This window comes from Stigmatopora argus, chromosome 24 (assembly GCF_051989625.1).
Source record: "Stigmatopora argus isolate UIUO_Sarg chromosome 24, RoL_Sarg_1.0, whole genome shotgun sequence".
NCBI lineage: Eukaryota > Metazoa > Chordata > Actinopteri > Syngnathiformes > Syngnathidae > Stigmatopora > Stigmatopora argus.
This window is the reverse complement of record NC_135410.1, coordinates 3,822,334-3,839,968: the sequence shown is the minus strand read 5'-3', so window position 1 is coordinate 3,839,968 and position 17,635 is coordinate 3,822,334. Positions and strand designations below refer to the sequence as shown.

At 46.4% G+C, this 17,635-nt stretch overlaps 1 protein-coding gene and 1 pseudogene across 2 annotated transcripts in view; one reads left to right on the top strand and one right to left on the bottom strand.

Moving 5' to 3' along the window:
* The first annotated feature begins 1,705 nt into the window (after positions 1-1,705).
* The window catches only part of gpx7 (glutathione peroxidase 7), a 69,810-nt gene continuing 53,880 nt past the window's right edge, over positions 1,706-17,635 (top strand). Inside the window, exon 1 of the mRNA XM_077594658.1 lies at positions 1,706-3,581. Coding sequence (XP_077450784.1) covers positions 3,018-3,332 — 315 coding nt within the window. The 5' untranslated portion in view covers positions 1,706-3,017 and the 3' untranslated portion in view covers positions 3,333-3,581. The remainder of the gene's footprint in view (positions 3,582-17,635) is intronic.
* LOC144069351 (general transcription factor II-I repeat domain-containing protein 2 pseudogene) lies at positions 11,057-17,066 on the bottom strand (annotated as a pseudogene). Its single transcript, XR_013298454.1, has 2 exons — positions 11,661-17,066; positions 11,057-11,480 (listed from the first exon to the last, which is right to left on the bottom strand). The product of XR_013298454.1 is annotated as a general transcription factor II-I repeat domain-containing protein 2 pseudogene (transcript).

Here is a 17,635-nt window from a genome sequence, read left to right as displayed (position 1 = left end):
ATGTATAAATAAGGATTGATATCGATCAATCCTTATTTATACATAAACCCTCATCCTGCAATCCTTCATCATTGTTTTGGTTGTAAAATTAAAATTAAAATTAAAATAAATATAAAATTGCTCTATCAAGTACTTTCTTGGCTGTTTGTGTGGGTATTCTGTTTCCTCCCACATTCCAAAAACATGAATGGTAGGCTGATTGGACACTCTAAATTGCCCCTATGTATGGGTGTGAGTGTGCATGGTTGTCCGTCTCCTTTTGCCCTGCGATTGGCTGGCCACCGATTCAGGGTGTCCCCCGCCTCTGGCCTGGAGTCAGCTGGGATTGTCTCCAGCACCCCCCGGCACCCTAATTTAGGACAAAGCAGTTAAGAAAATGAATGAATGAATGAACTGATTTTTGTGCTCGCCTGTGTGCCCATGCGTGTGCGTGTGCGTGTGCGTGCGCGTGCGTGCGTGCGTTGTTAAGCAATTTCTGCCTTTGTTGACGAGGAATAGTGGAAAAAGCAGTCATACTGAATTACCACAGACGGTTTAATTGTTGTTGTTTTTTTTACATAAAAGGTACCCTTTCGCGTCAGGCTGCCTATTAAATTGCCTCTTTGATGAGTGAGTCCAGTGGAGGCCGGAAGTAGTACCGTCTGTCCGCACTGAAAAAGTTAACGTGAATAAAATCCTTCTAATGAGGGTGAAAGACTAAGACTATCTTACACACACTCACACACAAAATATAGATATTTTTAAATTACATTTCTTTCCTCTTTTTCAATAACTGGCATTCAATTGCCAGACTACGCGACTGTCTTACTCCGCCTGCTGGATGCCATGTGTCTAGACAGCTAACGAGCCAATTCGACAGTCACTCAAAAGATTTATGATCTCCTCACTGTTTGAACATGAAAAAGGGTGGAAACTATTTCCACCTGGTTAATTAATTTTTTCCAGGCTAAAGCACTTGCATTGGACAGTATTAATTTAATGGAGGTTGGACAACTTAATCGATTCAAATTGGCAAACCTGTATTTATTAATATTAATTTGATTTAATTTATACTTGTGTTGTTTCAAGATAACTAAGGGTGGACAAAAATAATTTATGTGGATTACTAGTCTTAGTCCAAATTCACATCTCCACATTAGTTCAACCCAGTTTACGGTAGCTAATTCAACTCAAAACAAGTTTTCCCAATACAATTGCTTAATGTTGAAAAGAAATACATTCAATGTTTGAATTACGCTAATTCAAAGAATACCATAAAGTGAAATCTCATTTTATACCGAGTCCAATGTGTAAGGATTACCAGACAAATGAGAAACAATGTGATTTGTTCTTGATGCATAAAAGTGGTTCCTCATGACAACACTGTCATTAATTTGACTTTTTATTTTATTTTATGTAAGTCACTTCAGAGGTTTGCAGAATGCTTAGAACTTCGGAAATTTTGACTAAAATAGTATCACCTAATTTTCTCTAAGGTGAACCTTTTTTGACTTCAGGATCTAACATATTAGAAAATGTACTAATTATGCATCTCTTATACTCATGAATGTCACATTCTGCTGGAGGTGTGTGTGTATGTGTTTGCGTGTTTTCACCTCCCCTCATAGCCAGCTGTTTTGTGTTAATTTGATTAGCCCTGGGAGGCCTTCCTGTTTTCCTGTATCCTGGGTTCAACTTTGCCATGGCCGACATCTAAACATGACAGAATACTCCCACCAATCAACGAACCCAGTGATACACCAGATATCTCCGAACCTAGTAATCCGAGCCCCAAGTTATCTTTTTGATTTGTCGCCTGCCGTCAACTCTCCGCCTGCCTTCCCGCCCGCGCATCTCCCTCATTATCCCCCTATGGGACATTCTTCGCTGCCTCCGCCTCCCTCTGCGAAGAAACACGTTTATTTTGAATGGCACTCGAACTCAGATTTGTTTAATTACGCGGATGGCCCGGAGCTCGTTAGCCTTCTGGGCTCCAACTCCGAGGATGAAGGGGCCTTCCTCTCTCCCACCTATTCCACTCGGCAGACGCAACGAAGCCGAGCCCCCATGGGCCGCCCCCACGACACAGACTGTCGGCCATTGAAGGCTGAAGAATCGTATTACTCCCTGCTGACGGGGACACCGGGAGGCTGGAGGGACCGGTGGTCCAGCCAGGCCAGGCCACGCCGTCTGCCCGGAGCCGGCAACGTATGCGGCAGCGGCGGCAGGAGAGGAGGAGGCGGTAAGAAGAGAGCCCTGACGGCCGAGCAGGGCTCGATGACGTCGGCCGTTTTGAAATGTGGCATTACGATGGCCATTTTGAGACAGGGCAGGATGACGGCTGCCTGTTCAAGATGGAGCTGGACAACGACGGACATCATGTGTCAAAGCGCGACTACTACAGCCATTTTGAGACAGAGCATGGGGAGGGCGGACATTTTGGTACAGGGCAGGATGACGGCTGCCTATCCGAAACTGGGTTGGATGACGGTTACCACTTTGAAGTTGGGCAAAATAACTTCAGCCCTTTGAGACCCGATATGACAATGTGGGAAATTTTGCAGGCGTGAAAGGAGGAGGACCGTCGCTTGCAGCTACCCACTCCAACTAATCATGATTGCATGCCCACGCAACACCTCGCTCTAGCGCACCGACACCTCGCTCCAGCGCGCCGACACTGGCGGCCCGCACCCTCGCGTCGACACCGGCGGCCCGCACCCTCGCGCCGACACTGGCGCCCCGCACCCTTGCGCCGACTCCGGCGCCCCTCACCCTCGCGCCCACTCTCGTGTGCCTAGTGACGGCAGTCCTCTTGGCGGGGGCCTCAGCGACGGCGATTCTCCTGGGCGAAAGTTGGCGGCGAGAACCTGAAGACTGTGGGCGGCCATCCTTCTGGCGGGGGCCAAGATGGCGGCGAGAACCTGGAGGCCCTGGGCGGCCATCCTTCTGGTGGGGGCCAAGACGGCGACGAGAACCTGGAGGCCGTGGACGGTCATCCGTTTGGCGGTGGCCAGGACGACCGAGTAAACTTAGAAGCCATGGATGGAGACCCCGACAGTGTAGACGGAGAGGCCGTGGACGGCGACTCTAACGTCGTAAAGCTGGAGGCCGTGGACGGCGACTCTCATGGCGTAAACCTGGAGGCCGTGGACCGCGACTCTCACGGCGTAAACCTGGAGGCCGTGGACGGCGACTCTCACGGTGTATACTTGGAGGCCGTGGAAGACAGCGTATACTTGGAGGCCGGATTATACTTGGAGGCCGTGGACGACGGCGCATACTTGGAAGCCCCTCTTGAGCTCTGGAGCTGTCACTTGAGCTCTTTGTCGACACTTCATCAAATCAGCCCGTGAAAGCTAGTGAGTTGGACTACTATTGCTGCCATGCCATCGCGGAGCTTATGGAATACTGAGCTTTAGATCACAACTTCAACAATCAACTTTAGGGTTGATTGTGCGTGCATGAGCTTGTTAGCATTAGCTTGTTAGCAGAAGATTTTTTCCCGCTCCTACGAAACGGACCTTTCAACTTCCCCATGCCCGCGACTACAAGATCTAAAAATAACAGACCTCCAAGTTCATCTGCCGCACCTACCTGCTCATGTAAGTGCAGTCTCTGTGATGATCGCTTTGTAGATCTCCAGAAAAAGTATGACCAGCTGCAGCAAGCTTTCTCAGAGATGCAAATTGTTAGGTTCATCCAATTGTACGTTTATCCTTAGGTTTTCCCAATTCAGCTTTCAATAAAAAAGGCATCTGTAGTCACATCCCATTTAATTCTTGCAAGAGAGAATACATCCGGCAGCTCGCCCCACCCAAGATTATTCTAAAGAGCGGCATTATGTCCTGCCTATTTAAGGCTTCAAATCAAAACAATTACAAGGTTATCGATTCCATTTGCGTAAGCAAGAAACAAAACAATTCCATAATCAAGCAAACCAAGCGTCAACCTGGCGTCACAAATTAAAACAATATACAAGTTGATTGATAGCCATCCGTTGAGCCAACAACAATTTAAGCGTCCTTCACCGATCTTCCCTGTTGAACTCGCATCTGGGGAAGGGGTCGACGCGTATCTTCCAGTAATCAGTCCTCGGAGCAAGAACTCAGTGGATTGTTTTATGTCCTTTCGAACTTGTATCTCTCGCTGTCCTGGAGAGCGACCTTGGCGCAAGCGTTTGCTTCACATATTAATTCAACTCTAACATAAAGGCGATCAAACACATATATATATTGTTTAATATAGTTACACATTTAGGATGAGCAAATATATTGATTAATATAGTAAGCATGTATATTATAAGGCTCTATATTCATTGCAAACACATTTATAATAATGATTACCCCAACATTCCCCCCTATATTATAAATTTGCACATGATCCCCTTAATAAAACTTCCTTTCAGCTTTATTCCATTAATTCTAAATGAACATATAGTAACATCCCAGAATTAACCCAACATTCCCCCCTTTTTTATTATATGTTCGTTTTTTATTTTATGGCAAATCCAAGAAGAGAGGGATATCTCCGTTGGCTGTTTTAATTTTACCCGCTTAGGCCCTACTCGTTCGGCAGGTCTGAAAGCAGAAAACAAAATCATTTTCGCCATATTTTTCATCCTCGGCACTACCATGCTCTTGAAATTCACTGCTGCTCTCAGCACGTCTCATCATGCAATTTAGAGTTTGTAGGGGCAATCGCAGTGGTTATAAGTCGGCTTATCAAAGATCTTAAGCAGGGAATAATACAACACCCGCATAATGTCAAAATCGTAGCAAAAAGGGCTACGGAAAAATGCAACAGATTTGGCCAAATCCTTATACCTCCCAAAAAGACTTATGCCACCAGCTTTCAAGGGCGGATTCTCTGACTCCAGAATGCTCCTTCATATTGCGGTTGAGGGTCTGCAGGCCACTAATGGCCTGGGTGAGGGACCCACCGGGTGACGTGTTGTTCGGTATGAAGGTGCAACATTGATCTCCAAACATTGCACACACGCCCCCTTGCTCCGCAAGCAGCATATCATCTGCTATGCGATCCTGGAACGCCATAAGACTGGTGGCTGCCAATTGTTCCTTTATCGCCACAAATCCCTGTTCAGTATAGTTTCCAAGTTTTTTGACATTGTAATGCAGGTAATTTATCCAATCAACATTTGTTTGGAGTAATTAAAAGAAAAAAATATACTCCCAACCTGCTGCGATCTGATTAGCCAACTTATACTCATCTGGTACGCACCCTCTCTCCATGCCGATCGACGCCGTCGCGAGGGGCCCGCCATCATACCGGATTTCTGTGCAGCCAATTGTATCTCCTCTACTGTAGATGGAAAAACAGACACTGGTAATAGCAGTGAGACCAAGGCACAAAGTCCTGCTGTCATTTTGGCAGGAGTCGTATAATTTGTTTTGACCCCACCACCACCATAGGTCAGAACGTGGTACCAGGGTGTAGTCGGTTTTAGGACGTGGGCACACCACGTCTCATTTATCGCCTCCAGCTTCAGACCATGCCCTGTAAGGTTTTAAGCAGGTAAAATGATTTAAAAGCTTACATTTTCATTTGTCATTATCTCCGTTACACAATCAGGAGTAATTTGCGTGGGCACTACTCGTAAGAGAGAGCGGGGCCCCATACATGTTATGCAGGTTTGATTTATAGTAATAGCTGCATTTTCCATCAACAATAACCAATTTTTTTTTTTTTACCGCCTCCCGTTTGGGAACTCCCCGTTGCAGAAATGAATTCTCTGGTCATTTCAGATTTTAATTTTACTATGGCGGATCCGGGTGTTTCCATCTCTGACGACTTTCCCACCGTCTCCATAGACATTGTTGTTGAGACACAATTGTAGATTTTTTTGTAAAAAGAGTCTTCTCCACCCGCCCATGGACTTAGGAAAAACGTCAGACAAGGATCCACAAGTTAATTTGTCAGTCTGAATAATGATTTGTAATGCCCCCACCGTATGGTTTAATTTTATCGAAGGCCTGATGGTTTTTTTGCACACGGGTGTGTCATCCAAGCTTGCCAATCTAGACCAGTTTCTGCAACAAGGTTTCCCCAATCTGTTTTAGGACTGTTATGTACCACACATATTCTATAAAATCCATGTGTATCCTTTGAAATGGATATGTAGTTTTTGTAGCTTGACATAAGGGGGAATCGCCCGTGTTTTGGCCATATATCTGCATATAGATTGAATATATATAACCTCCCCCTTTTTTGAGGCATGAAATTTACCCTGACTCAAAATGGTAGCCCTCCTAGATAAGTCTTTTGTTTTTGTTTAGTCCCCCAGGTTCCCAAAATTTCGCATTGCAGATATCAAAAAATTTCATTTGGCGAAATTCTTTTCTTTTTGTTTCTGTCCTACTCTGCCACCACCGTCCTTGAAAGGCTTATCAGCGATTTCAGAAATATTCCACCTTGATATTAGAATATTGATATATCTTGGTGGCTAGCCAATTGAAACACAAAAGACAGACACTCATCCACGCTCGCACTCATAATCAAGGAATTTGCTTTGAGTGCTCCCCCAATCATCCACAATTTTGGTTTGTTGGAGTACAACTGGAGTACCCAGAGAAAACCTACGAATTCTTGAGGACACCAGGAATACTCCACACTCCGGAAGGTCTGGATCCACTCCGCATTAGTAGATCCTCGAACCGCAAAATTGATGCCTGAAGAAACTAGATAATTAATGTATTAGATCCACATGCCACATATCTCATTGTTCTGCATTAAGTTACCCCCCTTTCAATGTTATCGAATTTTGCCCATTCTAGTCAACCCATCTACTTAAAGCATTTCTCCAAGGTTGATATTTTATAATTTGGAGATGTTATTTTTAAAACATAGAACATTATTTCATCACTTGTTTCACACCATGAAAGGCCCCACCTGAATTTAGATTTTATTTTATTTTATTTTATTTATTTTTTTTGTAGATATTCCCCTATATCTAAGCTTGTTATTGCCAATCGTTATCACCGTAACATTCAGGTGTATTAACCCCATAATTGCAATGCAGTAAGTTTTGGCTAAATTCTTAATTTGTATGCCCCTAAAGCAATAGACAGTAATAACGCCCCAATAGTCATCAATATGCCCTATACCAAAGCATACGCCCCCTTCAGGTCAAACAAGGAAAGTCTTTTGTGCACCTAAAGACGCTCCATGTTTCTTCTAGGGAAACTATGCCTATCCTTAACCAATTATCTTATCTACCCCAGCCAGGTTCAATTTACCTAATAATTTGGACGAATGCCACGAAATTTCTCATGCCATTTCTGCATTGTTAAATTCATGTCTGATCTCTTTAACAACCAAATAACTCTTAATACCTAAAAAATAATTTGTAAATCACCCCATACTATGTTTACTTAAGATAAGAGCTATTTTTTATAGCTCTCCGTTACCACAAGGAAAATCTACAATAATTAAATTAGAGAAATCAACCTTTTACTAGGCATTTCCTAATTACAATTTTCAATGCTTAATAAAGGACCCACAAATTGTAACCAATATGCCATAATATTGTAAAAAATCCATTCATTTTTCTTTAACCAGCCAACCATTTAAAAACAGTAATAATATCGTTTTATCCTCCAAAACTAGCTCTCTTCAATTAAGAGCCCTTTGAACTTCACAAAAAAGAAAATAAAATAATAATAATAGTATTATTCCCAATTCCAAAGCTTTTACCAAATCAATCTTTGCCAAACAGATTTTCTATCACCTCGAAAACCATTTCTTATTAAATCCCAAAAATAAATGCGAAGATAATCGCGGTTTGTTCTGAAATGTTTAAACGGAAGCGCGCCCTTAGCCGCTGACTGTGACCTTCACGCTCGCTTCAGAAGCAGCTTATCAATGTTGACATTCCTAAGCGACCTCTTTTTCTTTCTGCGCACAATGTTTCACCTCCTGTGTATAATTACAACGCACAATATGCTGCAAGCACAACTATATCATAGCAAAACCCATTTCTGCCCTCAAGTTTGCTTCAGCGCCCTCAAGGCCAATAATTGTAATATTCTCCACGGAAGGGGTCCCCCAAAAATTTTAGTCGCTTGTGCGGTCCGCGCGCATACTGTATTATAATGTCCAACACCATCCAATCAGCCGCACCAAAACAGAGCGCTTCCCCCCAATCAACACATTATTTGGCAAGTTTAGAGTATGACAAAAAAACGCAGTTTTGGCAACCCCGCTAAACATTTAATTTGCTGTTTTGTATTTCTGTTAACCAAAATATTCCCGCTAGCAGACGGGAACGAAATCAGGATAAGCCACAATAAGCCATTTCATTCCAGTACATTTAGTTACTATTAACAAAGCATGCCTAGCACTTGGAAATAACCATTTTAATTGCCGTTTTACAACTTTCAGCATCATACAAAAAATTCCAATTGAATTCATTCACAAAGAATGTGATCTCTGGTTTAAAATTTAGCTCAAACATCCTCATTCAAATCATTTTGAGCAGGCCTGTCTTGTTTTTAGAATAAAACAGCCCATCGCCTCGCTCCTATCAACCAGCCGAGGACCGCTATCATTTACAAAACAGCACGTTTTGCCTTTCCCCGCCTCGTCATCAAAAACAATAATTAGTATCTGTGGAACAAGCCGTGTCGCTTGTGTCTCCCTTCACATATTATATATAGATTACTTCTATGCTTAGTGCGTATTTTATCCCGCAGGTTTTAATATTTCATGCATATTTAAGCTGGCCAGCAACCCATATTTGTTTATCCATAAATTTAGGTGTTTAACCCTTGTAGCGCTTTGATTTTCAACAAATTTCAAAATCCCCATTCTTTGATATTTGAGCTGCCCATATTGAAGGGAGCTCGCGTGCACTCAGTTATCAGTTAGCCCCATTCTTTGATATTTGAGCTGCCCATCTTTGGATGGAGCTCGCGTGCACTCAGTTATCAGTTAGCAAATTTCTTTTCCGCGGAAGGACATACGTAACACACGCAACACGTAACACATGCAACACGTAACACAAATGTATACCCTAGCTTGATATACTGTCAGAGTTATATTTGTACCTTTCCGGACCACAGCACAGGACACCCCGAACTGCCCCAAGTTTTATAGACTCATGCTCTGTCTCGTTACCTGGCAGCGACTAGTATACCCAGGGTTTGTAACGCAGTCCCCTGGACGCGTGTCGCAGTCCCCTGGACGCGAGTCACATTTAAAAAATGGACCTCACGTGCAATGCCCCTTCAACAAACGCAGACATTCACGTGGACTTACCAGATATGACACCAGATGTCTCTTTCAGAGTGTTAGTCGTCAACCGTCGAGAACCCAAGTCGCCTCGTCGAGTAATCCAGCCCGGAAAAGGGTATTTAAGCGCCGTGCACGGTCTTTCCAGATATCAAACGGAAGCGACCTGGATTCTGCTCCGGTATCTTGACCACAGGCTCGAAGGACCAAATGTTAGGTTTATCCAATTGTACGTTTATCCTTAGGTTTTCCCAATTCAGCTTTCAATAAAAAAGGCATCTGTAGTCACATCCCATTTAATTCTTGCAAGAGAGAATACATCCGGCAGCTCGCCCCACCCAAGATTATTCTAAAGAGCGGCATTATGTCCTGCCTATTTAAGGCTTCAAATCAAAACAATTACAAGGTTATCGATTCCATTTGCGTAAGCAAGAAACAAAACAATTCCATAATCAAGCAAACCAAGCGTCAACCTGGCGTCACAAATTAAAACAATATACAAGTTGATTGATAGCCATCCGTTGAGCCAACAACAATTTAAGCGTCCTTCACCGATCTTCCCTGTTGAACTCGCATCTGGGGAAGGGGTCGACGCGTATCTTCCAGTAATCAGTCCTCGGAGCAAGAACTCAGTGGATTGTTTTATGTCCTTTCGAACTTGTATCTCTCGCTGTCCTGGAGAGCGACCTTGGCGCAAGCGTTTGCTTCACATATTAATTCAACTCTAACATAAAGGCGATCAAACACATATATATATTGTTTAATATAGTTACACATTTAGGATGAGCAAATATATTGATTAATATAGTAAGCATGTATATTATAAGGCTCTATATTCATTGCAAACACATTTATAATAATGATTACCCCAACACAAATCAAGCTGGATGAGATATCAAAGGCGAGCTCTGTATGCACAGCCACGCCGCAGAGTCTACCTGTTGCCGCCTGCACGTATGCGGAACAGACAGCAAATTGCCATATGCCAATAAAGAAGAGGAAGGCAAAAAAGACCAAACTGGCTCCGGAGCAATCTTCAGCCGCGAAGTTTAGCGCTGACGAGGCGCCCGATCATGACGATGACTACGTGTCAGCCTGCTTAGACACCGCAGATGGCAGTGACGTCATCGGTAGGCAAAGTTATGAGCCTAAAACTCAAGCCCCTGCAAATCCAATTGCTTTCGCGAGATCCAGTAAAGAGGCTGTGTCGGAACGCGAGAGGAGTGTGATAATCTATGGTGTTCCCGAGTCGCCCGAACTCCCAGCTGTTGGCAGCGCGATGAAAGATCGCGAGTTTGCCATATTTTGTATCAAGTCGATCCTGGCGACACTGGCACCCGGGGCATCTCTCTCACTCGGAAGATCGGTGAGGCTTGGACGCGAGCCACCATCCTCTGCTGACGCGCGCCCCCGTCCATTAAAGATGACTCTTGGCACTCCATCTGAAGTCGAGACCTTCTTAACAAGCGCCAAGAAAATCCAATGGCCTGATCTCGAACTGGATTTTCGGAAGGAGTACTCTTTGAGAGAGAGGATTCGTTGGCGCAACCTTGTAGCGGAGCTGGCAGCGAGACGTCAGAAGGGCGAAAGAGGTCTGTGCATCCGCAACGGCCAACTAGCCCTGACAAGCTACATACACCCGCCACTGAAGGGGACCACAGAGACTCAGAACAACTGGGTGACGGTGAGGGAACAAGGGATTGCGGTGGCCCACCCCTAGTCATCATCTACACCAGGGGTCCCCAAACTTTTTCCTGTGAGGGCCACATAACTTTTCACTTCTCCGATGGGGGGCCGGTGTCAGTTTGTAACAGAAAAAGTGTGACGATCGTAGGGGAGCTTAATTTTTTTTTATTGTTTTCCAGAAAGCCACACATAACCAAATAACCCTTTCCAGGTTCTTTACAGAAAAAAGTCAGAAAACAAATAATAACACTATTAATGAAATAAATAATAACTAAATAACCCTCTCTGAGTTCTTCACATAAAAAACAGGAAATAAATAACACTATTTATGAAATAAATAAGAACTAAATAACTCTCTCTGGGTTCTTCATAGAAAAAAAGCCATGGAACATTAACTTTCTGTTATGCCATGCACAATCTTAACAGATAAAAGTTCAGCTCAGTTGTCAGAGCAGAATCTCTCTGACACATATGAGCAGTCTCCTAAAGTTCTTGTGTTTCTTCCTTATAATCCTTTTGTTCCAATAGGCTTGTAGACACCGCTGTTTGCAGCTCTCTCATCAACTTCCCTGTGAAAACCACAAAGGAAGCAGGTTGAGAAACTGAACTAAGTGAAACCGCACCTACACAGCACAATACATTTCACTACCAGTATGGTTGTAAAGATGGATTTTATCCCAGTAGATTTTATTATGATTATATTTGTTTATGCTCAGAATGACTCATTCAAATCAGAAAAGTGAGCTTACCTATGTCTGTTCATCAGTGTGAACTGTGGGCCTGCATCTGGCTGGTGAGAAGTTGAATATCAGGTTCCATTCTAGTTACAGCCAGTCTCAAGCACTGATGCAAATGTTCATCTGTCAATCTTGATCTCATCGGAGTTTTCAGCAGTTTCATGCGAGAAAAGGTTTTCTCGCAGATATACGTGCTGCCAAAAACTGAGGACATTTTCATTGCATGTTTTTTGATGTTTGGATATGTGTCGTTTGGGAGGGAGGCATAGAAGTCAATGAGACTGTTGAGCTTGAATGCGTCTTTCAGAACATCACAGTTCTGTAACTCAGCCAACTCAAACTGATATGAAGGCTGGGCTTCATCAATGTCGGCAACAAAGGGGTTCTGAAAAAGACGGATTTCTTTTGCATGAACATGTAGTTCAGTGAATCGCACACCAAACTCCACCTTCAGCATTTCCAGTGCTTCCACGCACTTTTCAGCTGGGAACGGGACCGCTGGGTTCTCTGTCGACAGGTTTTGGGTAGCAGGAAGATGGACAAAGTTGCGCTTTTTCACTTGTTCCAAAAGCAGCGCTAATTTCACCTCAAATGCTTTTATGTGTGAATACATGTCACAAATGAGTTTCCCTTCGCCTTGTAGCTGCAAGTTAAGGCGGTTAAGTATTTCTGTCACGTCTGTTAAAAATGCGAGGTGCCATTTCCATTCTGGGTTGATCAGCTCTGGGACCGTTTTGTCTTTTAAATGAAGAAATGCGTTAATTTCGGGTAGAAGCTCGTAAAAACGCCTCAAAACTCTGCCCCGGCTCAGCCATCGGACCTCTGTGTAGTACAGCACATCTCCGTGCGTAGACTCCAGTTCAGACAGGAATTCTTGGAACTGCCTGTGTTTAAGTCCCTTTGCCCTGATGAAGTTTATGCACGACACCACAACCTTCATTACAGAATCCCACGTCAACACTTTGCAGCACAGTGCTTGCTGGTGAATTAGGCAGTGGACTCGTAGCGGGGCGGTGAGACCCCTTTTTTCCAACTCACGGTTCATGCGTCCTATTAAACCGCGAGTTTCGCCCACCATGCTAGGAGCCCCGTCAGTCGTGATGCTAGCCAGCTTTGACCAGTCCAGGTCCAACTTCTCCATGGTTTGGCACACTTTGTCAAAAATATCCTCTCCCGTTGTGGTCCCTTTGAGACTTTGGAGGGCTGCCAGATCCTCGCATATCTCAAAGTTTGCGTTAACTCCACGAATAAAAATGAGCAGTTGCGCTGTGTCTTGCACGTCCGTGCTTTCATCCAGTGCTAATGAAAAACAGTCAAATTCTTTCGTCTTCTGCTGCAGCTGGGCATAGACATTATTCCCGATTTCTTCAACGCGTCTGGTGATTGTACTCGCCGACAGACTTACGGCATTAAATGCATCTTTCTTTTCGGGACACACTTCCTCCACGACAACATCCATACATTTCTTAAAAAACTCTCCGTCAGTGAAAGGCTTACCGTTGCTTGCTATCAGTTTAGCAACCCGAAAGCTGGCCCGAACGGATGCCTGGTTCAGCTGAGCTTGGCGTAGAAATGTAGTCTGCTGAGATAATAGTCCAACTTTTAGCTTTGAGAGTTTGTCTGCTCGTATTTGGCCTTGCACGCTATCGTACTTGTCCTTGTGACGGGATTTGTAGTGCCGGCGAAGATTGTATTCTTTGAATACTGCCACCGTCTCTTGACAGATGAGACAAACAGCCTTTTCTTTGCATTGAACAAAAAATAATCGTTTGTCCACTGCAGGTTAAATACCCTGCATTCTGAATCAATTTTTCTCTTAACTAACCTTTTCGCCATTATTCCGTTCTCAAACAGGTTCAGGTTGCACAGTTTTTATATGCTTGAATAGCATCGCAATAGCGATGGTACCAGGGCTCCGCCCTCACCTGCGATCGTCCAGATGTCTCGCTAACACTCTGCTCACGCATGCAACGGTGGAATGCCCGCATGCATCAAAGGCAAACACTCTCCCCGCGCGTGTCACCAAAGGAGCAATGCGAAGGCCCGCTTCACTGGGATGATTTGTGGGCTCAGCAGGGGTGCAATGAACCAAACACAAGATTAAAACGTCCCAGTCTTCAAGGCCAAAAAGGCCAAATAGGAAAATAAATCCGATAGCGTCTCTGGTATTGTTCAGAGGGCCGGTCCAAATGTGCCGGCGGGCCGGATCCGGCCCGCGGGCCGTAGTTTGGTGACCCCTGATCTACACCAACGCGTGCAGTTTGATCGCCAAGTTCAGTGACCTCTTCAGTATTGTATCAAGACTCAAGCCTGATATGATCGTCATTACTGAAACTTGGCTAAGCTCTGAAGTGCACGATGCTGAGATAAACCTGGTGGGCTACATCCCCTTCCGGTGCGACAGGCGAGACAGACGTGGTGGTGGAGTTATCATCTATGCTAAGGGCGAGCTAAAGCCCTCCCTTTGTCCTCTCCCTCCCGCTGCTCAACAGACCGACTTCTTTGAGGTTGCATACCTGTCAACTTATACGTTTTTCCCGTATTTTATACGTTTTTTGATCATTTCAAATTGTGTACGCCGTATAACAACTTTTGTACGGGATTTTTTTTAAGTACGTTTTTTGTAAAACGGATCTCGTTTTACGCATTTCGGCTCTAATCCGGATCGTCTCGGTCACTGGTAGCAGACGAAAACGTCATCGTCAACTGCTAATATTGTCATGCTTTAAGCATGATATGCGCACACGCATTCCCTTTTCACACGAAAATTATTTAAGCAGCTATGAGTCATAGCGCCTGGGTCCGAATACATTCACGGTCGCGTCACGACAACGCGGCGCGACCATAACACTTTTACGTGCACCCTATGTGAGTAAATATGTGCCGCCTTGCATTTGTACGGTTTTCTATTGCTTAATACGGGGAATTCCAATCATTAATACGGGGAGGAATTGGCCCAGGTTGACAGGTATGAGGTTGTGCGATGCAATATAACTGTGGGTGGAGTCTGTCTGCCTATCTTGGGAGTCTACCGATCCCCACAAGCTACCGCCGAAGACGACAACCACGTAATCAGTGCAATTCGCTCGGTCTCATCACACCAAGACTGCCTTATTATTGGCGACTTCAACGCACCATCAATAGACTGGAGCGATGTTGTCTGCTCATCAGCCGAACGGTTCGATCAGGCACTCCTCAACACAGTTGAAAACTGCTTTTTAACACAGCATGTTGCAGCTCCGACGCGCTTCCGCAGTAACCAACGCCCGTCTCTTCTGGACCTGGTACTCACGTGCTACCCGTCGTCGGTATCGTCTCTCAACATCCTCCCGCCGCTCTCCATGTCTGACCATGTGGTGCTCAAGTTCAACTGGCACGCAACAATTCCGGCCTTACAGAGTGAGATGCTTCCGAAGAGAAGGTTTTCTGCCCTGAATCATCACGCACTGGCGGAGGCTTCCGAGGCTGTTGACTGGGCTTCCTTCATGGAGATCACTTCAGTCGGCGAGCTGTGGACATTGTTGAAACAATCCATACTCCGGTGACTGAGCGTTCAGTACCATTGTCGATGCCACGGCACCAGAAGCACAAACCCTGGGCGACGCAAAAGGTGAAGCGGGAACGGACTCTCAGAGATGTTGCTTGGCGCGAATTCCAGGAACGAGGCACGGCAGCAGCATATGAGGTCTACAAGCAGCAACGTAATAGAGCAGTGTTCACTGAAAGGCAAGAGCGGAGCAATACTAAAAGGCAAGAGCGGAGCAATTATGAACTGAGGTTAGCGCAGTCATCTCGTGCAAACCCCAAACGCTTCTTTGCCCATGTTCAAGCCAACAAACGTCTACACAATCAAGTGGTTAAACTCAAGGATGCTGATGGAATCGGTGTCACGGATGCAGAGGGGCAAAGCTCTCTTTTTGCTAGGGTGTTCGCAGGCATTTACAAAGCCGATGATGGGCGACCAGCACCTCCATTTGCTCGGGATGTTCCCCCAATGCCTGCAGTTGCCATTACACCTCCTGAAGTCTACCGAGCCTTGATGTGTCTGGACGCCACTAAAAGCCATGGTCCTGATGGTATTCACCCGAGGGTCCTCCAGGCACTCGCTCCGACCATAGCACTTCCCCTCGCATATCTCTTCACACTGTCCTTGCAATCAGGTGACATCCCCGAAGACTGGAGACGGGCCGTCATCTGCCCTATCTACAAGAAAGGAGACCGAGAAGACCTGTTGAATTACCGACCGGTCTCCCTCACTTCAGTAATCTGCAAAAGGTTCGAATCTATTATCAAAACGTCCATGATGGCCCATCTCCAGAACGCAGCGGCGATCTCCGATAGTCAGCATGGCTTCGTGTCCAAGAGATCCTGCCTCACCAACTTGCTGATGATGGAGGAATGGGTCACTCAATTAATGGACGATCGACAAATTGCCGACCTGGTCATCCTGGACTTCGCCAAGGCGTTTGACTCGGTCAACCATCGCTTGCTACTCCGCAAGTTGGAAGTGTATGCGATTCACCCAGCGGTCGTGAGGTGGAGTGATGCGTTTTTGGCTGGCCGCACCTTTCAAGTACAAGTCAACGGCATACTCTCAGAGACTCACAACGCCCCCAGCGGTGTCCCCCAAGGCTCCGTTCTTGGACCACTGTTGTTTGTGGTGTTTGTAAACGACCTGCCAGAGCACATCTCCCAGCGGGTTCTCCTCTTTGCCGATGATGTGAAGCTCGTTGCTCCCCGGAGTGACTACGAGGACCTGCGTAGGTGCCTTCATCATGTGTGGAGATGGTCGAACCTGTGGGACCTGCAGCTCAACATCACGAAATGCAGTCATTTGGCTATTGGGGCTCCTCCTGATGCACCTCTTGATTTTGAACCGGGACGCCTGGAACTGGAACGATCTCAACGGTGCAAAGATCTGGGCATCATTGTTGACGCCACGTTCAAACCAACGGCCCAATGCATCCAAGCAGCCAACAAAGCTCGCGGAGTGCTGTTCCTGATGTTCCGGTCCTTTGCCATCATCACCGCAGACATCTTCCTTCCGCTGAATGTTTCCCTGGTGAGGCCCATTCTCGAGTATGGGATCCAAGCCGCATCACCGTACCTCGCCAGGGACATCCAGCATCTGGAGCGGGTCCAGAGGCTTGCAACGAGGATGGTCCGCGGCCTCAGCTTAATGTCCTACGAGGAAAGATGCCAGCGACTCAATCTGCCGACCCTTGAGGCTAGGCGTCTGCGAGGGGACCTGATACTGGCCTACAACATCCTCCACGGTATCTACAACATGCCCCGCGATCTCTTCTTCACGCACCTGATCGTGGTCTGAGGGGTCATCCATGGAAGCTGTATCCTCGCAGGTTCCGGTTAAATCGGTGGAAGGCTGCTTTTTCGGTGCTTGGAGGCCGAGGGCGCAGGCCGCGGACGACGGCGTATACTTGGAGGCCAAGGGCGGAGGCCGCGGACGACGGCGTATACTTGGAGGCCGAGGGCGGAGGCCGCGGACGACGGCGTATACTTGGAGGCCGAGGGCGGAGGCCGCGGACGACGGCGTATACTTGGAGGCCGAGGGCGGAGGCCGCGGACGACGGCGTATACTTGGAGGCCGAGGGCGGAGGCCGCGGACGACGGCGTATACTTGGAGGCCGAGGGCGGAGGCCGCGGACGACGGCGTATACTTGGAGGCCGAGGGCGGAGGCCGCGGACGACGGCGTATACTTGGAGGCCGAGGGCGGAGGCCGCGGACGACGGCGTATACTTGGAGGCCGAGGGCGGAGGCCGCGGACGACGGCGTATACTTGGAGGCCGAGGGCGGAGGCCGCGGACGACGGCGTATACTTGGAGGCCGAGGACGACGGCGTATACTTGGAGGCCGAGGACGACGGCGTATACTTGGAGGCCGAGGACGACGGCGTATAGTTGGAGGCCGAGGACGACGGCGTATACTTGGAGGCCGAGGGCGGAGGCCACGGACGACGGCGTATACT